Source organism: Moschus berezovskii, chromosome 12 (genome assembly GCF_049115385.1).
Source record: "Moschus berezovskii isolate FMDL1 chromosome 12, NW_MosBer_1.0, whole genome shotgun sequence".
NCBI classification, from domain to species: domain Eukaryota; kingdom Metazoa; phylum Chordata; class Mammalia; order Artiodactyla; family Moschidae; genus Moschus; species Moschus berezovskii.
Genome location: NC_142471.1, coordinates 41,480,757 through 41,506,529, shown reverse-complemented (window position 1 = coordinate 41,506,529; position 25,773 = coordinate 41,480,757). Strand labels below are relative to the sequence as shown.

Below are 25,773 nucleotides of genomic sequence, written 5' to 3'. Positions count from 1 at the left end.
CATTCTCTTGACAAAACTCTATTAGCCTTGGCCCTGCTTCATTCCGTGCTCCAAGGCCAAATTTGCCAGTTACTCCAGGTGTTTCTTGACTTCCTACTTTTGCATTCCAGTCCCCTATAATGAAAAGGACATCTTTTTTGGGTGTTAGTTCTAAAAGGTCTTGTAGGTCTTCATAGAACCGATTAACTTCGGCTTCTTCAGCGTTACTGGTTGGGGCATAGGCCTGGATTGCTGTAATATTAAATGGTTTGCCTTGGAAACGAACAGAAATCATTCTGTCATTTTTAAGATTGCATCCAAGTACTGCATTTTGGACTCTTTTGTTGACCATGATGGCTGCTCCATTTCTTCTAAGGGATTCCGGCCCACAGTAGTAGATATAATGGTCATCTGAGTTAAATTCACCCACTCCAGTCCATTTTAATTCACTGATTCCTAGAATGTCGACATTCACTCTTGCCATCTCCTGTTTGACCACTTCCAATTTGCCTTGATTCATGGACCTAACATTCCAGGTTCCTATGCAATATTGCTCTTTACAGCACTAGACCTTGCTTCTATCACTGGTCACATCCACAACTGGGTATTGGTTTTGCTTTTGCTCCATCTCTTCATTCTTTCTGGAGTTATTTCTCCACTGAGCTCCAGTAGCATACTGGGCACCTACCGACCTGGGGAATTCCTCATTCAGTATCCTATCATTTTGCCCTTTGTTACTGTTTATGGGGAGAACCCCATGAACAGTAAATATTGGTTAAGTAGATAAATATTTACTGTATGAAATAATAGAAATTATGTGTAATAAGAGGGCATAATGAAAACTATAATTAAAACACTAGACAACATTGCAACATTGGCTGAGATGATGATTAGAGATAAAGATTGAGAGAGTAAGAATATTGATTAATTTCACACTTATGCAATTAAAGTATGATAACCAATGGAAAATAATCGACAATATTGTTATAGCTTTGAAAAGAGAATAAGAAAATGAAAATAGGAAAAAATCATTTCAGGAAGAAACTAAAGAGAAGAAGGAAAAAAAACAGTAAAATATGTAATGTAAATAGTATGATAAAATCAATTCATTTATATGTATGATCATTGTCCAATATAAATGAATTGAGATTTCAACTAAAATGTCTAGGATAGATATAAAAAATTGAGTATATTTTGTTTACAAGAGTCCCAACTAAAATGTGATACAGAGGAAGATTGACAGCAAAGAAATAGGAAAAGAACAGGCAGATACTAACCAAAATGAAAGTGGTGTATATATTAATAGCAGTAAACTCTAAGGCAAGATACGTTACTAGAAATAGCGGGTATATAAATAATGATAAAAGTTTCAGTTGAGCAAAGAGTTATAATTCTAAACTTATACGTAAAAAACACAAAATATGATTTTTGAAAATAAAGACTGAATACAAACAGAAATGGAAAAATTCCCCATCTAATGGACCTAAAAATAGACCACTGAAATCAGCAGCAACTGGACAGTGAAAACACAAAACATTCATGCAAACTATCACAAAGTGAGGCTTTATAAATTTTAAAGGATTTGTATCACACATTCCACATTCTCATGTTATAATGCATTGAAGACTACTAAAAAAAATCGTCATGTTTGGAAAAATTTTAAAAATCTCTAGTAAACTACTCATGAGTCAAAAACATTTCAAAGAGGAATTTTAGAAACAATGATACAGTTAATATATAGGATAACTTGTGGGTCACAACTAAAGCGTGTTTGATTGTAGATATATAGTCTTAAATAGTTCATTAGGAAAGAAAAAATGTTTAATATTCAGCAGCTAAGTTTCATCTGGAAATAATTTAAAAAATAACCACTTAATAAATCCAAAGAAAATGGAAAAATAAAATTAATAAAGATAAGAGGTAGACATTGATGAAATAGAAAACTAGCACATAAAACAGTATCTATTAAGGTAAAGCTTACTTTTTAAGGAGAATTTATGAAGTATACTAACTTCTAGGATCAAAATAAGAGGGAAGATACACAAATACAGATTATTAGAAATGCATGATGGCACACAACTTTAAATGCATTGCAGAGAATAGAAGAAGTAGAATGACATTGTGAACAACTTATGCCAATCAATTGAAAAATTTGGACAACATGACTAAATATGTAAAAAAAAATGACAGGGTGAGGAAGGCAAAACAGGAAAATTCCTATAGAAATAAGGAAATTTAATTAGAAATAAAAATCCTTTGACAAAGAAAACACGAAGTTGGATAAATTTATAGCCTAGTTTTACTTGATAATCTAGAAACTAGAGAAGGTTATCTGTAGCATGTCATAAAAACTTAATATCCAGAACTGAAAAAAAGTCCCATAAATCAGCTTGCAAAATATATAACCCAGTGGAAATTAGACAAAAATCACAAGCACACAAAAGGAAACAGATGACTCATGAATGTATGAAAGATATTTAACTCTTTTGAGTATTAGGGAAGTGGAAATTAAAGTCTAGTGATGTACCAATTCATTCTCACCAGACTGGCAAATATTAGGAAGTCATAGGATATCAGGTGGGAGAAGGCAATGGCAAGCCACTCCAGTACTCTTGCCTACAAAATCCCATGGATGGAGCAGCCTGGTAGGCTGCAGTCTGTGGGGTCACTAAGGTTCGGACACGACTGAACGACTTCACTTTCACTTTTCACTTTCACACATTGGAGAAGGAAATGGCAACCCACTCCAGTGTTCTTGCCTGGAGAATCCCAGGGACGGGGGAGCCTGTTGGGCTTCCGTCTATGGGGTCACACAGAGTTGGACACGACTGAAGTGACTTAGCAGCAGCAGCAGCAGGATATCAGGTGGGGAAGGAAATGGCAACCTACTCCAGTATTCTTGTCTAGAGAATCCTGTGGACGGAGGAGCCTGGTGGGCTGCTGTCCATAGGGTTGCACAGAGTCGGACACCACTGAAGCGACTTAGCATGCATGCATGCATTGGAGAAGGAAATGGCAACCCATTCCAGTATTCTTGCCTGGAGAATCCCAGGGACAGAGGAGCCTGGTGGGCTGCTGTCTGTGGGGTCGCACAGAGTCGGATATGACTGAAGCAACTTAGCAGCAACAGCAGCAGGATATCAGGATCAGGAAAGGAAGAAGGACAACAAGAACTCTTCACCACACATGATTATTAGTGGATACAAATCACTCTGGAAATTTGGTATTATCTAGTAAATGTGAGTATGTTCATATTCTCCTGTCGTCTTCCCTTGTGGCTCAAGCTGGTAAAGAATCCTCTTGCAGTGTGGCAGACCTCGGTTCGATCCCTGGGTTGGGAAGATCCCCTGGAGAAGGGAACGGCTACCGACTCCAGTATTCTGGCCTGGAGAATTCCATGGACTGTATAGTCCATGGGGTCACAAAGAGTCGGACACGACTGAGCGACTTTCACTTTCATATTCTCCTATGGAGGATTTCTAATTCCAGGTATGTAGAGTAATTCTTGGAGAAGGCAATGGCAACCCACTCCAGTACTCTTGCCTGGAAAATCCCATGGGTGGAGGAGCCTGGTAGGCTGTAGTCCATGGGGTCGCGAAGAGTCAGACACGACTGAGTGACTTCACTTTCACTTTTCACTTTCATGCATTGGAGAAGGAAATGGCAGCCCACTCCAGTGTTCTTGCCTGGAGAATCCCAGAGACGGTGGAGCTTGGTGGGCTACCATCTATGGGGTCGCACAGAGTCGGACACGACTGAAGTGACTTAGCAGCAGCAGCAGTAGCAGAGTAATTCTTAAAGGTGTGCAACAAGACACACACAGGCAAGAAAAATTGTTCATAGAAGCTTTGTTCCTAATAAGAAAGAAGCAAAAACATTCAAATGGTAATCACAATACCATGAATACATTGTGGCAGAATCTTACAATGCAAAGCATACAGCTGTGAAAATGAATAAACCAGAGCTGCATCCATCACCATGAATAGATCACAAAAACTTAATATTAAACCCAGGGGGTTTTAGATGTTGGTGAATACTGGAATTATCTGGAGAGCTAATGTAGAACACGGAAGGTTTGCTTGTTGAAATGGGACAAGACTGGACCTCTGTAATTTTGTCAGTTCCCCAGGTGATCCTGATACACGACTCAGTTTGAAAACCACTGTGTTAAAACACAATGGTAAGAGGCATGCAGACTGTTTAGCTTACACAAAGCTAAACAAAATGTGCAAGCCTAAGATATATATTATCTAGGTGACATACATAAGTTATGGCATGACAAAGGGAACTCCTGATGAGGAAGTGGTAAGCATTTGGGAAAGAGGCTTCCAATCAAGATGCAGGTTATATTTTATTTCTTGATGAAAGGTACACTGAAATCATTTTATTATTCATACTTTATGTAGTATTTGTGCATTAAGGTCCGTCTAGTCAAGGCTATGGTTTTTCCAGTAGTCATGTATGGATGTGAGAGTTGGACTATAAAGAAAGCTGAGTGCAGAAGAATTGATGCTTTTGATCTTTGGTGTTGTAGAAGACTCTTGAGAGTCCCTTGGACTGCAAGGAGATCCAACCAGTCCAACCTAAAGTCCTGGGTGTTCATTGGCAGGACTGATGTTGAAGCTGAAGTTCCAATACTTTGTCCACCTGATGCGAAGAACTGACTCATTTGAAAAGACCCTGATGCTGGGAAAGATTGAAGGCAGGAAGAGAAGGGGACGACAGAGGATGAAATGGTTGGATGGCATCACCGACTTGATGGACATGAGTTTGAGTGAACTCCGGGAGTTGGTGATGAACAGGGAGGCCTGGCGTGCTGCAGTTCATGGGGTCGCAAAGAGTTGGACACGACTGAGTGACTGAACTGAACTGTGCATTAAGATATATTTCACAAGACAAACTTAAGTAATAAGTGAGATTTATTTTGAGCCTATGCCCTTCCACACATCAGCACTTAGTGTTACTGTTTCATTGCTGCCTTGCTGACTTTGGTGAGGGCAATGGTCACACAATATACACACATTGTCTTGTTTCTTCTGCTAGTAGCACTCTCTGGACGGAATGTTCAGCTGAGACAGAGGGAAAGTTTGTTCTTCAAGTGGTTTATGTAAATTGGCTGCTTGATTGCCCTCTGCACCCTTAGGGAGACCCAGAGTTTGATCCTCTTCACAGTATTCCAGAGGCTGACCTGGTGTGCAGCCTGGAAGCGCTCCCTGACATCAGTGAGCAGGGTGTGAGCAGATACCTGTGTGCAGCCCAGTAGTACTAAGAACCTGGTGGGGCCAACAGGACAGAAGAAGACCTGGCATGGAGCTGAGGGAACTGACTGATAATGCAGACTTGGGTATCTCCAAAGCAAAGGATAAATCCCTGGGAGGAGTGACCCTTTTCACTGCCTCCAAGGGATCCAGGGAAGTTGCTTCTGTGAATTCTTAGCATCTGATTACAACTATCTCTGTGCTAGATACTAGGGATAGGCCCAGAGGTGTGGTGGAGAAGGCAATGGCAACCCACTCCAGTACTCTTGCCTGGGAAATCCCATGGATGGAGGAGCCTGGTGGGCTATAGTCCATGGGTTCGCGAAGAGTCGGACACAACTGAGTGACTTCACTTTCACTTTCACTTTCACGCGCTGGAGAAGGAAATGGCAACCCACTCCAGTATTCTTGCCTGGAGAATCCCAGGGATGGGAGCCTGGTGGGCTGCCGTCTATGGGGTTGCAAAGAGTCAGACACGACTGACGTGACTTAGCAGCAGCAGCAGAGGTGTGGGGAGGTGGTTAGTAGTGCTTTGACTCAGAGTGAGTGTCTGAGAATAGGACCATGGGAGATAGGAGGTCTGCAGAGATTCTTACAGCAAGGGAGGCATGTAGCAGCTAATGGGTTGAAGGAAGCTATACCAAGTCCTCATCTCTGTCCTGGGAAGGTAGAATTGAAAAGGAATGGTCTGGAGATCAGGGCTACTTGTGGGAGGGCTTGACTTGCGGGACCCTTGACTAGGTCCTGGCTGCTCTGACGTCAGTCCCCCCATATGCTGCTGCATGTTGTAGGGAAGTGAGGCTATATCTACCAGAAAGGTACTGTGTTCTCCTATCAGTCAGGCCCCCTACAATTTCCAAGGTTATTGTTGTGGGGTAGTAGGGAGGGTTCAATGCCACTGACTCTCCCATCTGGAAGTTAAGAGTACAGGAGAGGTTTAATAAAAGAGCTTCTATGGTGACCTCTGCTATTAAGCTACTGCTGCTGCTGCTAAGTTGCTTCAGTCATGTCCAACTCTGTGTGACCCCATAGACGGCAGCCCACCAGGCTCCCCCGTCCCTGGAATTCTCCAGGCAAGAACACTGGAGTGGGTTGCCATTTCCTTTTCCAATACGTGAAAGTGAAAAGGGAAAGTGAAGTCGCTCAGTCGTGTCTGACTCTTTGCTACCCCATGGACTGCAGCCTCCCAGGCTCCTCTGTCCATGGGATTTTCCAGGCAAGGGTACCAGAGTGGGGTGCCATTGCCTTCTCCGCTGCTCTCAAGAGTAAGTGAGAAAAACAAAAGTTATGTCACATATCCATTTCTTTTCTCAAGTGTGCTGACTTTGATGAACCCTCTTACGCATAATTTGAATTAGTTCCTCATGACCTCATGATTTTTCTAGGTTACCTCCCACCCATGAAGACCTCTATATTCCTTCTTCAAGTAAAGCTGACCACTCTGCTCATTGGTCTTTCTTACAGTTTTACTTTCTAGTAGGTTAGAACATGAGTTCTCTCATCCTGCTATCCTGCTTGGGCAATGTGTCCGATAGCAGGACAGCTAAAAGCAGAACACAAATGTCCAGGCTCAGCTACATTCTCTGTTTTGTTTTCTGAAGCCCAACTGGATCCTGGGCTCTTCTCACTTGGTGGTCCGAAGATATGAACATTTTTCTATTTCCTCCCTATTGATTATCAGTTGGTTCCAATCTAATATCATCATCGTTCCTTAAATAGTCTTTTGTCTGAAATACAAAGTTTAAGTGGTTGAAACCCAGATTCAGTATGTACAAGCACTTTAATTCTTTAAAAATGCCTGCAGTTTTGCACATTTGGGAACTATCGATCATTCTAAAAGGATGCAACTCTTAATTTCTTCCTTTCTCCCAGATCTAGTACATGGTTATAACTGACCAGTGTATATACTCATATTGAGTACCTAGGACAGTTCCTGAAAGTGCTTTGTTTACCTTTAAATCCTTAAACATGTTATGTTCTTGTTTATATGATTCTGAAAATTCCCGATCACTATTTCTAACCTCATTAGCTCCATTTATACCATCTCATTGTCTCAAAGCGAGGCTGTGTCATCTGCAAGGAGGAAGACTGAAGGCCAGTTTTAAAACACAGTTATTCATGGTTAAAATCTTGACTTGGAACCAGCACAGTTAGCGTCACTTCTTAGAACCAGTGAACCAGAGCTTTCTTAACCTCTCTTCCACCATTAAAACCCTTGGTGAATGTCCATTTTTTATAGTCCCTGTGTTGATCTCAGACATGGAGCTGTTTTGTTACTCTCTAATCCTCTCTCTGTATAGGAGTCAGAGATTTTTAAAAATGTGAATCTGATTGTGGCTTATTGGTGCATAAAATCTTTCAAGTGCTTCTCATCATCTATAGTGTGGATGTTTTAGCAATATTTACTGAACCCCATAACCACATCTGATCCAGGACACAGATCCCACACTGCCTTTGATCATTCCTCTCTCCTGCCAGTGGCCCTGCCCCTCCCTAGGTTGCAGGGACACCTTGCTGCCTGTACCATTGCCTCCATCTTCAGCAGTACTACCACCAACTCGACTCTTCACTGTCCTGCCTGCTCACCTTTACCTGAAAACACTTTGCCTAATAAATTCATCCTTCAGGTTCAGCTTCAGTGCTAATTCCTCACAGAAGCCTCATCCTGGAAAGAGCTCCCCTTGGCCTGCTCTCTTTGCTCTTTTTTATGCACGAGAGTGCTCATTTTAAATAGGGTAATAATAGGATCTACCTCATAGAATTCCTAAGGCTGTTGCAAGTACAAAATGAGATAATGTGTGTAAAGAACTTAGCAAACGGGCCCATGTGGAAGTTCAATGGGTTCCTTTGCCCCTAGATTTCCGTATGACATCACTCAATATATTTCAGCCTATGATGACCTTGAGTTTCGCCAGATGGAATTAAGCCTGACTCATTCACAGCTATACCCCAGTCTTAACACAGAAAAAAACATTGAGGAGCTGTTGGGTAGATTTTGTGCAATGAATGAGTGGATGAATGAATGGACGTATTTTAAAATTTTGTATGTATGCAAATCTTTAAAAAATATAATTATTAAAGAATTATGGGAAACATACTGCATTTTGTTCTGCTCTGTCAGAGGAAGCCAGTTTTCCTTGTCTGCATCAGGTAGACAACGCCTAACAGGAAACTGAGACTTTTATTCCAGCTAATGCCTCTCATGACACTTGACAGTATTGGTTCTTTTAGGGTTTGACTCATGGAAGCCAATGCATTGGTGGTTTAGCTGCAGATGATCTTTTTCTGTCCTTCAGGGAAGGTGTTGAATAATCCTGTTTGAATTTTAGGGTAAACAAGTATTATTTGTAAGTAAGCAGTTAATAAACTCTTTGACCTTGAGCCCAAACTCATAACCCCTTTGGCATCAACTATTTGGGCTGTCAACCTAGACATCTACTGGTAAGTCTTTTGCAGAGGTTATGAGTTCGTAAGTCAATGGTAAGCATTTCTGGTTATCTTCCCAGGAAATCAGTGACCCAGAGATCCTGGATCTGGTCCACAGCGCCCTTGGCAGGATGACTGTGGTCCGGCAGATCTTCCCTTCTGCAAAGGACAACCAGAAATGCATAAGGAACAACCACCGCATCTCCTCCTTGCTCTGCGACCCCCAGGAAGGCTACCTCCAGATGCTGCAGGTCAGTACTGGCCTCCTAAACTTCTTCCAGGAGGGAGTCTCACCCGTGCCCTTGGCCTGCCTCGCGCAACAGTGTGCCTCAACTCTAGTTGAGCACACTTCCCCGCCAACTGTAATTATTAGAACTCTGTCATTTGCTGAAATGGAAACCAGTCAACTGGGCAATACCTCTAAGAACATTAGCAGGCATTTATGGCCAATGTCAGCAGATGCAGCATATTAGCTCACTAGGTGCCTCTTGTATTTAAAAGTTGCACACCTAGGGAGTAAGGAGAGTCCTGTATCTTAAGTTTCTGTGATGGCTGTGTTGATGGGGAATGATTTCATCTGTTGGGACTGGGATAGAGCCTTTCTGTGGAGAGTCATCATTTTGAACCCATTTTAAGTTCTTCCCTGTAGGCAGTTAAAAATATGGAAATAACTGGGAAATGTCTCAGCTCATCTTCTGAATGCTTAGTCTTAAGTCAACCAGAACACTGCTAGAATCCTAGCTGAGCAGGAGGGCGCAAAAGGTAGAAACATTACTTGCCCACCTGTTCCCTTCCTTCCAAGATGAGAAATACAGAGTGTGTGTGATTAGTCCCTCCACTACTCTTTTGACATAGGTGCAATTGAGGTTAGCTTCTCTTAGGCCTGGGAGGTGGATGTGGAGCTGTGCGCCCATTGTGAGAGGTGGTTTTCTTCCTGGATATTTGGGGGTAATGGAGAAGATTGTCTGTTGGTAGAGTGGCATCTGAAACTCCACTAGGAATATGGTGCCTAAGAAAATTTTCCTTCGATCCTTGGTGGGAACCACATAACAGAAGGAAATTTTTCCCACCTGGGTTTGTGAAAAGTACTCATAATTTATGCATGGGATATGGTTGCCACTCAGTGTTTGAAACTAGTTTACCCCTTCTTTCCACCTGGCATAGGGACTATAGGGCAGTGATGGGCTTGTCTGCCTCTAGAGTATCGATCCCATCCCAGGACATCTTGGTATCATCTAATCATGGGGCATATATTTTGGGGAGGGAGGTTATTATAATCTCTAGAGTGACCTATGTATGTGTGTGATTTGTCAAAGTACCAAATCCATTCTATAATCTTAATAGGCAAGAAAAGAAGCATGCTCCCACAGATGGCAAATGCTAGAAATATGTTCTTGGTTGATAGTGAAACATAGAAGACATCAGGATTTCACTGGAGTAACTCCCACTAGCCCCAAGTCCACTGCTCCAGGGAGACATCACAAGGTCTGGGATCTTTCAAAGATGGTGAGGTGCTGACCAGGAAAGTAGATCAAAGACCTCTGAAGGGCCCATGGACTTGAAAGCCCTGGGCATATGCAGCAGGCATGGAAGGAGCTTTATTTTAGGGTGCTGCTGTCCTGTTCTGCCTTCCTCTTTTCTAGAGTTTGGAAGAAGAGGTGCGGGCCTCTCACATTGCCTCTGTATTTAGCACCTCACTCTCCATGTGGATGGAAGTGTAGTGTGACCACGTGGCCTAGGCAGTGTGTGCTCGTCCCCACCAGGGGCCGGAGTGGGAGGTGCCTGCCACTCTCTGTGGGGGCCAGACCCTGAGGCGGTCTCACTCCCAGGAAGGTCTCTATGGGTTCTCTCTCCCCAAAAGGCTTCATCCTTCCCCAAAGACACACCAGCCCTGTTCCACCCTGCCCCATACCTCCTGTTCATTTTCCCATTTCTTTCTTGCCTTACTGTACTTTTTTCTACTCCACAAGAAAAGAGGGCTGCTTCCTATTTCACCAACGTGTCCTGCCCTGGTGGGGTGGAGGGAGAGAGACAAAGTATGTCTCATCAAGGTCTTGATTACTCCTTTTGCCATGGACAGGAAGCTCAGGTGAGCTCTTTCATTTCGTATCAGTCACATTGGATGTAAAGAATCTACCCTGGAGGACAAGAGAAGAAAAGACACTCATGGTAGCAGAGAGGAATTCAGTAGAGGACTTTCTGAAATGACACACATTTATTAGGAGGATGAACAGAGCCATGGCTCTGCGGTGGGTGGCTAATCATTGGGTGAGGTCAGTGCAATATCGAACATAGAATCCTGGCCACCCTACCTCTCTCTGTTTCTGCTGAGATCCAGACACATATGAAGAGTAAGATTTAAGAGCTACATCACAGATCTTGAGGCAGTAGTAGTAGAAGCAGTAGCAGCAGTAATAGCAGCAGTAACAGTGGTAGCAACAGTGATAGTGACAGTAGCAGAAGTAGCAGTAGCAGTAGTCAGAGTAGCTCACTCGTAACTATAGTACTATGAGTAGTATCAACAGTATTAGTAGCAGTAGCAGCAGTGGTAATAGCATCATAAATGGCTTCATATCAGTAGCTCCAGTAACAGCAGTGATAGTAACAGTAATAGCAGTAGCAGTGATAGTAGCAGTAGTCACGATCGCAGCAGCTGTAGCAGTACCAGCAGTAGCTGCAGTGCTAGTAGCATTAGCAGCAGCAGTAGTGGTAATAGCAGCAGCAGTAGTAATATTAATAGCAGCAGTAGAAATATTAACAGCAGCAATAGTAATAGCAGTATCAGTAGTAACAGTGGCAGTAGCAATAGTAGCAGTAGTGTAATAGTACTATAGTATTATAATATACTATATTATAGTATAAAATATATATTATAATACTATAATAGTTGCAATAGAAGCAACAATAGCTATAGTAGAAGAAGAAGTAGCAGCAGCAGTATAGGAGCCAGGTTGCTGGGGTTCAAATCCCAGTAAATCTAGCTACTGATTATTTATTATTATTTATTTGTCTTTCTGGGCCTCTGCTTCCTTCCTTGTACATTGGGCATTCAAATATTACCTACTCCTCAGAGTCATAATGAAAATAAATGAGAGGATGTCTAGAAAGCAATGAGAACAAGGCTGAGCTAATAACAGAACTAGCCTTCTAGAGGATGTGGCCAGGTGTGCTTGGGGTTTCCATGGGAAGACTGAACATGGCCTCATTATTTTTTGTGCAGTGTGATGTAGTCAACTTTTGTCAGCATGCTCTTTGAAAGTCTCACAGCGGGTGGAAGAGCTTCACTTCTGTCTGGCCCCTCATCACCGGTGTTGAGCACCACTTACCATCGCATCAGTCAAGCAGGAACTCGATCATTGCTGCCTTGGAAGGGAGAGGGGAGGCCAGTGTCTTTGCAGCCTGCATAGCTCTCCAGATAAGACCCTGCTCCTTGGAGATTCTCGATAAGGACTAATGGGGTGGATCTGTTAAGAATGCAGGTCTTAACATAAGTTAAACTGTCTCTGGAAGCCTCTTTATATATCTATAAATAAGATACTTTATTAAATGAATCTATCTCCATTTGTTGCATCTGCTTCCTTGTACAGGCTGAGACGAGAGGCAAATGTGGATTTATTTACTCATCCCACCCAACAACCATTCGGGCAGCTTGTAGATTCATCTCATTTACAAGCCATTCCCTTCAAGTTTTCTCTGTAGCTATTACCACTTCTTTCTTTCTTAATGACAGTGTAGAAGGCAAACTAATTTCTACTAGCCTCTAGCTGTGAGATTTATTGAGAAGATTCTAACATGTTTAGCACAACCAACTGAAGGGAAAAAAAAATACAACATTGATGTCATGGATTATTAACTTTGTCTTGATGGAATTAATGAAATTTCTTTTGGAAATGGAGCTCTCAAGTCCATCTTTAGTTCATCCCCCAGACGGCTTTTCTTGGGATGATAATTCTGGGTTAGAAGTTTTCAGGAAGACTATCAAAAGCAGGGAATTTTTGCAAGATCATCCATCTCTCTGCTTCTGCACTGAGCTGACCTCAGAAGCTCCATCTTCTTCTATTAGGCCTGCGGTCAGGGCTTTTTGTGCTGAAAAGCCAACCAGGCACTGTTATAGCAAATCAATCTGGTTCCTACTTAGTAAAGAGAACATCTTTTGGAAGAAAAGTACCTAAGTAAGTGGCTTCTATTGGCTTCAAAGCCATTGCTTTTGCAACATGCAGTGCTGTTGTTTATTTTTCCCTGCAAAGCACTGTCTTATTTGGGTGCTTCTCATTCTTTTTTTCTCAACAAGTTTGTTTAGGGGTTGTCTGACCCAGCCAGTGATAAAAATGACAAGACCCTAAGAACCCCTGAGGTTTTGCTCAGATTTTATGGGCAGCCTTGCTCAGAGAAGCATCTGAAGCATCCTTGGTCTTTAGGACTGCATTGCCTGATGACTTCAGGGCTACTATTAACCTAACAGATGAATTGTCACATTGTTACTCCACTTCTATTCAAATATATTTCCAAAGCAGGACAAGCAAATGATAGAAGCTGTGTTTTCTGGTCACTGTGGAGCCTGAACCTTGAATTAGGCTGCAGGAGCTAAAGTGGTATTATCATAAAATGCTCCCTTAGGTTGGGATTTCTCTTCTTTGTGAATTTTAAAATTATAAGATGGCTTAACATATGGAATCATTGCTCCCTCATTCAACCTGTTACAGCATTTCGACCCCACTCCCCACACCACCACCTCTTATATCCCTATTTCTTTAAGGCTTTCTGCACACTTGTCCCAAGCTTACAAGTTTCTTGTCAACCTGCCTGTAGAATCCTTTCCTCTGGAGCAACACTGAACCTCTTCACACCAGAGTTACTTTGGACTTCATGTCATTTTCACTGGTTTCAGTTCAGTTCAGTTCAGTCGCTCACTCGTGTCCGACTCTTTGCAACCCCATGAATCACAGCATGCCAGGCCTCCCTGTCCATCACCAACTCCCGGAGTTCATTCAAACTCATGTCCATCGAGTCGGTGATGCCATCCAGCCATCTCTTTCTCTGTCGTCCCCTTCTTCTCATGACCCCAATCCTTCCCAGCATCAGAGTCTTTCCAGTGAGTCAACTCGTCGCATGAGGTGGCCAGAGTATTGGAGTTTCAGCTTTAGCATCAGTCCTTCCAATGAATACCCAGGATTGATCTCCTCTAGAATGGACTGGTTGGATCTCCTTGTAGTCCAAGGGACTCTCAAGAGTCTTCTCCAGCACCACAGTTCAAAAGCATCAATTCTTCGGCGATCAGCTTTCTTCACAGTCCAGCTCTCACATCCATACATGACCACGGGAAAAACCATAGCCTTGACTAGACGGACCTTGGTTGGGAAAGTAATGTCTCTGCTTTTTAATATACTATCTAGGTTGGTCATAACTTTCCTTCCAAGGAGTAAGCATCTTTTAATTTCATGGCTGCAATCAGCATCCGCAGTGATTTTGGAGCCCCCCAAAAATACTTCACCCTAAAGACCCAGATGGAACATGGAGTGACCAGCATGGATCGATGCCTTTGTCAGAGACAGGGACACAGGTGGTCTCCTTGGGTGCAGCTGATTGCTGTCCTGGCCACAGGTGGCTGTATGAACAGTTGGAGGCCAGAGAGCCTTGGGTGTAACAAATGACCCTCAATGCCCCACCCTCCTTGCATCTTGGATTCATCATGAAGAGAGCTCCCACCACTCTCTGCCCTCTGCCACCATCTGTTCCTTCCTAAGGCCTGGACATGGCTTCCTCTCTCAGGACGGGTGGACTGGCAGCAGGTTGGCAGAGAGGGTGCTCCTGGAGATGTATTTCTCAAGCTGTGACATCTGGGCATCAGCTTGTCCTCCCAGCTGGACCCTCTGCTGGTCTGAGTGTGCTGGATGGACAGAGCCTGTCTGAGGCTCTGGTCAGAGGTCAGTTCCTGCTGTTTGCCTCTGTGAGGTCTCTCTGCACAGTCCACTTTGCTTGATTGATGATGGAGGAAAGAGAAAGCCAGGCTCTTTAGAAAGCTGGAGGAAATGCAGCCTTTTTTAATGAAAACATTTCCCGCATTGCCAGCTTTGGTGTTGGCCAGATAATGGTCTGGGTGAGATGCAGCTGGCCCACATGTCTGTGACGCTGGCCTTCCATCCATCTCCCCATGCCTTCCAGGATGACTTGTACCGTGATAATGTGAATGCCCAGCACGCCCCTGGGCCCTTGAGTATAAGGGAGGCAAGGCTGGAGCAACCTAATATGATTTGACTAAGTCCTGATATACTGTGGAGAAATGTGCATGGAGCTCTGGGAGGGTAGACAGCTGGCGCCCTAGCAGAGCCATCGTCCTTCTCGGGGCCTCTTCCTTCTACTCTGATGGGGATGCACACAGGGCTCAGCCTGCTGAGGGTCAGATAGAACCAGATGTGTATGGCTCTGCTGAAGAGCTCAGCACATTTCATGGGAGTGGGCGGGGCGGGGTGGGGGGCTCTGTTTCCATTACTGCTGGCCCTAGTCCTGCTTCTAGGGACTCAGTAAATAAGTAAACAAATCACCTGGGCTTCTGATGGGACTGCTGCTACCCCATCTAGTACCAATGCAGATGGGAAATCAGAGCCTTTCCTGGTTTCAGCAAGACAACACATCTCAGTCTCAGAGATGGTGTCACATATGGAGGGCCTTGGATTGGGACTTTTGCACTGTAGCTGCACAAACAGCTTCTCAGGTTCTAAGTCTTCCCCGATGAGGTATGTTTGTTCCTCTGCTGCACCATTCCCCCCATCCTGTGCCTCATCCTTTCTCCGTATCTTGCTACCTTCCCTTTCCTATCCTCCTCCTATTTCCCCTCACTGGATCTTGACTCCAGAATAAATTCTCCTTATTTTCTCATGAAGATCAATTTAACAATTTTACTGGTAGCCTTTGCTCCTGCTGACACAAGGTATTTTCTTAAATAAAATATAGTTACTGATGTAATGGGGATTCTTGGTGTTAACTCTTAGAAAAAAAATATATCTTTCCGTTCTTGGTCCTCAGTTGGCTTCATGTGATTGGTCTTTAATTATCTAGCAGCCAGGAATGTCTACCTGGGTTTCTTAAAAGCTGAAACCCAGTCAGGAACTCATAGCCGAATTCTCTCATGTGTCTCCTGCAGATGTGACCTCACCTTCCTTGCTTCCCATCTGAGGACCTGCCTCTTACATAGGGGACTGACTTTGGAAACACAAGTGTTGCCAGGATGCCCCCATCTCATGGAAGCATATAACCCAGATTCAGATTACAGATGGACAGTTCCACATGGAATGTATCCATACAGAGGTCCTATTCCCTTTCACAGTGTGGCTTCTGTCCTCAATCACTTTTATTCTAAGAGGCATCCTCTTTCCAAACACTTTGACATCTCTTTGTTTCTTCCTAAGAACTGATTTAAAACTGTTCATTCAACATCCATTAATTCCGCAGACACACTTTAAGGACTTATTATATGCCAGTTCCTATGTTAGACATTTCACAAATGTTGTCTCTCTGATTCTCACAAACTCCAAATAAATCAGGAATTTTAATCTCCATTGAGTAACACTTTCCATTTATAGAGAATGTCATGTGTCAAGGCTCAGAAGCCAAGGAGGGCAGGGGCTGAGTTTAGTGTGTCTGAGGCAATAAGTACTGGGAAATCAATTAGCGAGGAGAGCCGTGCCAGGGAATGGAAGCCAGGGTGGGTAGCCCTCGGGGATATGACAGGGCAGAATGTGCCTATGGGAATGACAACTCAGTGCAGGGTGGAAGTGGAGGGCCTGGACTGGGAGACAAGGTAACCGGGGATTACCATATCCCCAGGGAGAAATAAGGGCATTTGAACTATGTGGTGACTGTGGGAGGTGACCATGTAGAGAGGATGTTAGGAAGCATCCCCAGGGGTGAAACTCCTAAGCCTAGGCAGGGAATGGGCAGCTGGTGACAGGGTGCAGGGCATGGCCCCTCCCACAGGTACGGGGTTGCAGCTGTCCCTGTTCTAGCTCTAGTCACCTCCTACCTGTCTTTTACTCTACCCTGTACACCAGGATGGTGTTAGTGCAGGACTGGCTGTGCTCTGGACTCTTATGGCTGAGCCAGCCCTGCAGTGCAAATGTCAGGCTTTAAAGTGCGCCAAGCCATCTCCCTTTCAGGAACCTGGGTCAGGGTATTGTGCAGGCCCTCACTCCGGGCCTTCCTTTATTGGCAGCTTTTATAATGCACCCCGAGAGCAGAGAAATGGCCTTTTCTTCAAAGGGCAGCCCTGCAGCACCTTAGGACATGCAGACCTAAAAGGCCCAGCTCAGGCCCAGGGCGCCATGGCAGGTGTGACCTTGCTGCTGGGCCAGGAGGAAGCCAGGGACACGCACCCAGGTGAGCAGCTTTCTGTGCTGGTCCTGATACCCAGGGCTGATCCCTGCTCAGTCTTTTGACCCTGAAGCTGCAGGAGCCATGTATGACCCCTGCTTGCCCTTGAAAAGCTTTCAGGCCAAGGGGCATTGGAGGAGAGGCGAGTGGTGCTGGCAGATCAAAGTTTCTTTTCACAATGGCCTCCATGCTTCTGTGTGACAGACTCTCACTGGGCCCTGGCCACCGGAGACACCCCTGGTTGACAAGCTCTCTGCTGACCCACATTGAAGTCAGTAGCCTGCCTGGGTCCTTTGTTTCTCCTTCTATTCCTTTCTGTCCCTGTTCCCTCCAAAAATAAAACTAAATTCAGAGAGCTTGGGATGGCACTTGGCTACTTGGCACCAGGGTTATCACTATCTGCATTTCACAGGGATATTTCACAGGGCGAGTAAATCAAAACCACCCACTGCACCTCTCCAGGGACACTGAACACACTGTATGTTACTGTAATCAAGATAAGGCTAGAGCTTTTTAAAATTGTTTTTGTCTGTTTTTTTGGCTGCATTGCACAGCATGCAGGATCTTGGTTCCCTGAGCAGGGATCAAACCTGTGCCCCCTACAGTAAAAGCACAGTATCTTAACTACTGGATCACAAGGGAAGCCTCAAGGCTCAAGAACTTTAGATGATTTGTTCAACATCACCTTGCAAGTGAGAGGAGATTCAGTTCACCCATACTTTGGGCATTCATCAAGCACATGCTGTATCTGTGGGCTGCTGTCCATGCTGGGCGTTCAGCAGTGAGCGGAGCTGACCCAGGTCAACCCAGGCCCAGGCTAAGCTTCACACATGGCAGAGTGAGAGTTCTGCTGTGTGACACAAAAGAGGACCCCAGTGTGCCTCTCTCAGGTGGCTCACCAAACCAGCCAGGCCCCTTGCAGCTGTGTGCACACTTAGAAAGGAGGCCACAGGCTCCCAGGAAAGCCTCAGGTTCCTCTTCCGGCTCTGGCTCTTGTCTGCCTCTGACTTCAGTCCATCTGGCATCTCTGACCCAGTTCTGGGTCTTTTGCTGTGCATCCAGGTCTTTCCTCTGCCATGCCCTTGGCCCAGACATTCTGGCCTCTCTTTAGCTTATCAAGTCAGCTCTCACCTGAAATGCTTTTATAGTCTTTTGTCACTTTTGGGCTGCAGTGCTCTTAGGCTAGCCAGAGTCCTGGGCTCCCACTCTCAGAGGAATGAGGTGACAGTATCTGCTTGTCTGTCTTTTGCTAGAGATCTGTGTGCTGGGCCTCACCTGAGACATGAGAGAGAGAGACAAGGACTCCTTCAGGCTGTGCCCCCTTCTCTGACCCTGCAACCTGTAGCACCAGCTCAGGCTGTTTGCTCCTCAAGACAAGCATTGAGTGAGAGTCAATAAAGCTGGGAGCCTCTGTCTCTCTAGATCTTTCCTTTTGACTCAGGGACCTGGCTTCACCAATCTGGAACATTAGGACACTGGTCTTCACCCACCTACCCCGAGGAAAGGTTTCTTTTATGTTTGTCAGCATCTGGAGGGAGCCCCATGTAGAGGCAGCCTTTCTACTATTCTTGATCTTTTTTTCCCCTAAAAGTTCCTTTTCTTGACAACCAGGCTGTGAGGGTAGCATCCCTCCTTTGTATACCCACCAGTGAAGCTAGCAGGTCACCTAAGTTAGAATGCTGAGGTTGGTGAGAAGACCATGGAGCTGTATATCAGTACCAGAGTGTTAGCTTCTGCCCAAACAGGGAGAAGTATTGAGACAGCACCTTGTAGGAGAAGGAGCAGGAGTGAGTGGAGAAGATGGGAACAGCTCCAAGTGAGGATCGAGAAGACATTCTAAGCAAACTATAAATGAGAAACAAATTTTTGTTTGAATAAAGCATGTCTCCTCTCAAGTCAAAGTTGGAGGCATAAAAATCTCTTTTTCCTGCTGTTTTCTACGTTTTATCTTTTTGTGAACCAAGATCAATGTGTACATTCTTAGTAGAGATCCATCCATCCATTCATCTATCTATCTACCTATCTTTCCTACCCACTTCCACATACCCGTTCATCTACATGCATCCATCTATCAAACATACTTTAAGCACCAACCGTGTACTTTGGTTGATGCTGGGTTCTAGAGATAGTGGAAATATCAATACATAAACCTGGAAAAGAGCATTGCTCAAGCCTATTCTTCCTTTGGCCTTTCTGAGTCACATCCTGTTTTTTCCCTCTTCATGACAGGCCTTTGTGCAGTTATACATTTGTATTGAATAAATCACTTATGTAATTAAGTACCTTAATTTATTGTGACTAGAAGTGCTGGAGGGAAAGAAGGAAATTCTACTGGGTACCAGCCTGGGCCACTGCAGGGGAGGAGTGGCCCTGTGAGTTTGTGTGTGAGTGCGTGTATAGGCAGGGATGTGGGTCACAGGGTCCTAGCTGGGTGAATAGCGTCGGCTGTGAGTGGGTTGCTGGGAGGTCCATAAATGTCTTGAGAAATCTTCACATCATCAAGGACTCTCAGCTTTGAGATATCCTTTAAAAAAAAAAAAAAGCAAATAAAAAATAACACCAAGGCAACTCTAAGTGGCTTACATCCTCTCAGAACATTTCCATTATTGGTTTGTATTTCAGAGGGGCAGTAGACATGTCAGAATAATTTTGCAGTTGTAGGGACTCCTGAGAGATGGGGGCTGATAAAAGTAGGGAGTGGGTTAATCTTTCTCATCAAGGCTGTGCTCCTAGGCATCAAGACATAGGAGATAGTGTTCTGTCCTGGTGTTTGCTGCAGGACAGGGGGTGAATTCTTGGTGGTGGGAGTGACCTTTCTCTGCTGTCAAGTAAGCACCTGGGTAGCGCAAGGCCCCCAAAAAGGTCACCAAGCACTGACGTGCCTTCTTCCCTATAGCCTGAGGTTGTATTTCCCTACAGCAGTTGGTTATAACCGGAGAAGGCAATGGCAAGCCACTCCAGTACTATTGCCTAGAAAATCCCATGGATGGAGGAGCCTGGTAGGCTGCAGTCCGTGGGGTCGCTAAGGGTCGGACACGACTGAGCGACTTCACTTTCACTTTTCACTTTCCACTTTCACACATTGGAGAAGGAAATGGCAACCCACTCCAGTGTTCTTGCCTGGAGAATCCCAGGGACGGGGGAGCCTGGTGGGCTTCCGTCTATGGGGTCACACAGAGTCGGACACGACTGAAGTGACGCAGCAGCAGCAGCAGTTGGTTATAACAGGTACATTCATGCCATCCTCCATCTACTTCTTTCTTTTACTTTATTTACTTATTTATTTTGGCTGCACTGGATCTTTGTTGCTTTGCGTTGGCTTTTTCTAGTTGCCTCGAGCAGGGGCTGCTCTTCATTGTGGCACATGGGCTTTTCATTGCAGTGGCTTCTCTGGTTGTGGAACATGTACTCTAGGCGCTTGGGCTTTAGTAATTTCCGTGTGTGGGCTTAGTTGCTCCGAGGTATATGGGATCTTCCTGGACCAGGGATCGAACCTGTGTTCCCTGTACTGGCAGGCAGATTCTTAACCACTGGACCACCAGGGAAATCTTTCACCTACGTCTTACACCTACAGAATGGAGAGATGTCAGGTATGCAGGCCTTTGTGGCATACATCCCTGTGCCCACTACAAGGATGAGGGTTGAAGGCAGATGAAACAGGGCAGTGCAGGAATGCTCAAGCATGGGGACATCCATGGAGGAAGGGGTCAGCTCTTCTCAGACGTGTCATGGCAGAGGTGACCCTGGGAGGTTAGCATGAAATGGAGGAAGAGGGAAGAGGCATGATTGAGCAGGTGTATATGATGACCTGGACCAGTTCCCTTGGGCCACACCTAATTTCAGTTGCAGAGGACAGTTCCCCACACCCAGGTTCCTGTCTGGGCCTCTGCTTTGGGAGTATCCTGCCTAAGATGTGGGAGGAAGGGGATTGTAGGCTGAGAAGAAGGCTCAGAGGTGTTGGGAGTGTGAGGGACATACTGGGGAGTGGTGGGGGACAGCAGGCATGCTTCCCACAGCCCTAGGATCTCATTTGATCTTCTCAGGAGTCCTGTGAGGCCAACATTTTCTCCTATTTATATCTAGTGATTTTGTTTTCCAAGAATATTTTTAGCAGACACCTTGCTGGTGAGGTGTGCAGAGAGCCATCCCCTTGACCCACTTTGGCTAATGGTTGTATGTGCAACAGTTACCCTGAGGGGTCACAAATCTGACCCGGGATTGACGTTACTTTGCTTCATGTCAAAGCATGCTCCCTTCATGCTCCATGTCAACCCTTGGAGGAGCAGAGAGGGCTGGGGTAGGGTGATGACAAAGCAGGGCTTACCTCTTCCCCACCAAGGGCTCCTGTGACCTCTGGAGTCCAGGCTCATGCACGTCACGGTCTTACTCATGGTCAGGAGGGTTCCCAGCCCAGTTCTACCCCTGCCTCTCATTGCTGTGGGACCACTCTGCTCACTGTTATTGTGAGTTTTCCCTCATTGTCTTGATCTCGAGAGTTCTGAGATGGGCTGTTTCTCCTCTAAGAGCCAGCTGTACTGTGCACAGCTAAGCTGAGGAGTAGTTCTCAGATGCTCACAGCAGCAGCTTCCAAGTGCATCCCCTGGCTGGCAGTGACATCACTGCAGAGCAGGCTTCATGACCTCTGGACCCTCACAGAAACTGCCAGTGTCACTCAGGCCACCACCCACCCTAGGCCTGTCCAGGGACCAGAGGGATCTTTCTAAGGCACAGATCTGATTTCAGGCACAGATCCTGAATCCACCTATGTTTTTCCTCTTTAGCATGGCTCACAAGGCTCTGCATGGCTCCATCCTTGACCCCTGCCTCCCTACTGTCCCTTTGATGCAGACATATTGAGCTGTCTCTCCAACTCAAGGGTCAGCAAACTGTGGCTCACTGTCTATTTTCTAATAAAGTTTTATTGGCACATCCTCTGTTTATGTATTAGTTTGGCCAAAAATTTCATTCGGGTTTTTCTGAATCATTGCATAGAAAAACCCAAATGGACTTTTTGGGCAGCCTGGTATCATTTATGGCTGCTTTCCTACTAGAATAGCATGGTTGAGCAGTTTCGAGACTATAAGCCCCACAAAGTGTAAAATCTTTACCATCTCATCCTTTGCTAAAAATGCCGGTGGAACCTGCCCCATGTGGCTCAGCTTCCTTGCACCTTCATGCCTCTACTACTGTGTGCCCTCCCTACAGTGTTCCCCACCCTTTATCCTAATCCTCCTAGACCAAGCTTTCTGCCCATCGTTCCTTCCATCCTTTGTTATACCTGAGTGGGATGGCCCCTCCAGTCTTTCATAGAGCCGTGTCCAAGACTCAATCATGGTTCTGATCATCCTGATCACCCTGGTCCTGTTGATATATGGATCCACCTCCCGCTTTAGTTCCTGAAGCAGAACCAGGTCTTATTCTACTGAAGACTCCAGCTGGGTGCTTGAATTGACCACCTGGAAGCCAGAGGATCATGGCCTAGTTGTCAGGCCTTACTTCTCAGTGTTGGCATCCTGGGTCACTCCAGCCCTCCCCATCCCTGGAAATATACTAATGCATTGCATGTTTGTCGTTGCAGATCTCCAACCTCTACCTGTATGACAGTGTCCTGATGCTGGCCAATGCCTTCCACAGGAAGCTGGAGGACCGGAAGTGGCACAGCATGGCAAGCCTCAACTGTATCCGCAAGTCCACCAAGCCGTGGAATGGAGGGAGGTCTATGTTGGACACAATCAAAAAGGTGTGTGTAAGGGGTAACCTCCTGGCCAAGGCAAAAGACAGGCCCCTCCTCACACCACTGCTGTCTGCCCTGACTGGGAAGCTGAGCTGTTTCTGTGGTCACCCAGCCAGGCCCCTCCCAGGCCTTTCCCCTGGCCACTCTTTCTGTCCCAGCATTTGAGGGATATGCATTATTTGTTGTTGTTTTTCAGTCACTAAGTCATGTCTGACTCTTTGTGACCCCGTGGGCTGCAGCACCCTAGGCTTCCATGTCCTTCACTATCTCCTGGAGTTTGCTCACATTCATGTCCATTGCGGAGAAGGCAATGGCAACCCACTCCAGTACTCCTGCCTGGAAAATCCCAGGGACGGAGGAGCCTGGTGGGCTGCTGTCCATGGGGTTGCTACGAATCGGACACGACTGAGCGACTTCACTTTCACTTTTCACTTTCATGCATTGGAGAAGGAAATGGCAACCCACTCCAGTGTTCTTGCCTGGAGAATCCCAGGGACGGCGGAGCCTGGTGGCCTGCCGTCTATAGGGTCACACAGAGTCAGACATGCCTGAAGTGACTTAGCAGCAGCAGCAGCAGCATGTCCATTGAGTCCATTAATAATATGTCTTACCATCTCCATTTTATATAAGGTGATCAGACTTCAGAGAGGTTATGTAACTTGTCCAAGATCACAAGTAATAAAAATAGTGGAGGAACCTGGCTCTTTCATGTCTGCCAGATACCCACTGTGCAGGCTGCCACTGTCCCCAGGAGAGTTTGTTTCCATTGGCAGTGCTTGTGCAAGACCACACTATGTATGTGTCTTGTGCACATACACACGTGTGCATGTGTGTGTGTGTATGCACGCCTATATGAGCATCAACATACCTGTGACTTGGTGGATTGTGTGTCACACCTCAGCATGTAGGACATCTGTGTGTCCTATAGGCTTAGGTATGAGATTAAATCCATCAGAAGACTAGATTGAAGTGAACTGGGTAATCCACCCAAGACTTGTTAGTGTGAATTGGCTTTGAGAGGCTTTAAAAGGACATTTGTAATTCATGGGGTCGCGGAGAGTCGGACACGACTGAGCGACTGAACTGAACTGAACTGAAAAGAACATTTAGGGAAATCTATAGTGCCAGGAGAAGGCAATGGTAACCCACTCCAGTACTTTTGCCTGGAGAATCCCATGGATGGAGGAGCCTGGAAGGCTGCAGTCCATGGGGTTGTGAAAAGTCAGACACAACTGAGCGACTTCACTTTCACTTTTCACTTTCATGCATTGGAGAAGGAAATGGCAACCTACTCCAGTGTTCTTGCCTGGAGAATCCCAGGGACGGGAGAGCCTGATGGGCTGCCGTCTATGGGGTCACACAGAGTCGGACACGACTGAAGTGACTTAGCAGCAGCAGCAGCAGCATAGTGCCAGGAGTCTTAGTCACAATAAATTATGCATGGTTTTAATAGCAGTGAATGTAGTCTGATACTGGTTTGAATCTACTGAGCCCAGGTCTGAGCAGGGGCCCCTCTGGGGCCAGCTTGCTGTCTGGGACTCTCCCCGCTCACATTCTGTGGGAGATCAAGGCTGAATGAGAACCCCTCACCCCAGGCTTGAAGGAAGAAGAGGGCTCAGCCCAGGCTCACTCAACCCCTTTGCCCCCTGCTCCTCCAGAACATCATGGAACTGCCAGAGAGAGGTTGAGGGCCAGTGCACTCCCACATCTGGTCTGTACCAGACACCACACTTTGTACACATTTTCTCCTTTGGTCCCTGAAGGCTCTGTGATGTGGGCTTAGTTAATTGCAGGCTGAAGCTGGAAGATGGGAGATGACTTGCACAAAGTGGCAAAGCTAGGATTTGAGCTGGTTTTAATGCTCACACTCGCTGTCCTGCTACTTCCTGCCACATGCCTGAGATGGCTCTCGCTGACCTTGGCCTTCCTTGGCTCAGGCTAAGGTGAGCCCCTGGAGCTGGTTGCAGTGGAAGACTGTAAACTCCAGGAGGGTGGGGACGAAAGCTGTCCTTCTGTAATCTCAGGGCCGGCATGTGTGTGGCACAGAGCAGATGCTGTAATCATGTCAACAGCACGAATGATGGGCAAAGCTGGGGAACTTTGCTTGTGAGCAAAGGCCTAGGAAGTGTTGATCCTGCTTGGAGGCCCCAGGACTGCCAGCCTCTCTTCTCTTAGTGTAGCGTGTCCATTGCTGCCAAGACCTCTTGGGAACCACTTCCTTTTTTCTTCCTTGCCTTTGGGATTCCATCCACATTTGACTAATCTCCCATGGTTTTTCCTTCTCTCCTGCAGGGGCATATCACTGGCCTCACAGGTGTGATGGAGTTTCGGGAAGATAGCTCGAATCCCTACGTGCAGTTTGAAATCCTTGGCACGACCTACAGTGAGACCTTTGGTAAAGACATGCGGAAGGTAAGCCTCAGTGTGCCCACCTCCCTCTCCTCCTGCCACCATGTGTTGGGCCTTTGTTGCGAACTGATGGTGACCAGCACGGAAGTTCCCTCTCTAGTTTCTCTCTGCGGCTGCTGCTGTTGATGCTGGTATTTATGGGGCGTGGTGGGGAGGAGGCTCCAAAGTGATACTGATGCTGTCTCAGTGCAGCAGGGACCCCTGGTGCCGATGGGTCCTACTGTTTGGGCCTGAAGGACCCGCCTTGTGGTCCTGGGTGAGACCAGAAGGGGCGATGCGTTTTCCTGGAGTGGCTGAAATCATCCCAAATGCGAGAACAGGTGTGACTGTTACTGAGGCAGGAGGTAGAGGTTATGGCTAGAGAGTGTCTCCCAATCCAAGAGTGAGGCAAAGCCAAAAATAGAAAATGAGCCCCATAGAGGGTGAGAAGCAGGCAGTGCTGGCCCCCATTGGAGACAGAAGTGAGAGACAGGTGAGCCTCAGAGGTCATGGTGGGCTTTGGCTTGTTTTGATTTTGTGCTGAGGTGAGTGGCAGGCTGAGGACTCCTTTCAGTGATACATCATCTCATCCTTCCCCACATGGGGGGTACATTTTCAGGG

At 45.9% G+C, this 25,773-nt stretch overlaps 1 protein-coding gene across 4 annotated transcripts in view; it reads left to right on the top strand.

Annotated features, from left to right (window-relative positions):
- The window catches only part of GRID1 (glutamate ionotropic receptor delta type subunit 1), a 701,267-nt gene that overhangs the window by 461,544 nt on the left and 213,950 nt on the right, over positions 1-25,773 (top strand). For all 4 annotated transcript variants that reach the window (XM_055425309.2, XM_088842072.1, XM_088842073.1 and 1 more), the window contains 3 exons: positions 8,744-8,914; positions 22,609-22,770; positions 25,057-25,176. In XM_055425309.2, coding sequence (XP_055281284.2) covers positions 8,744-8,914; positions 22,609-22,770; positions 25,057-25,176 — 453 coding nt within the window. The remainder of the gene's footprint in view (positions 1-8,743; positions 8,915-22,608; positions 22,771-25,056; positions 25,177-25,773) is intronic.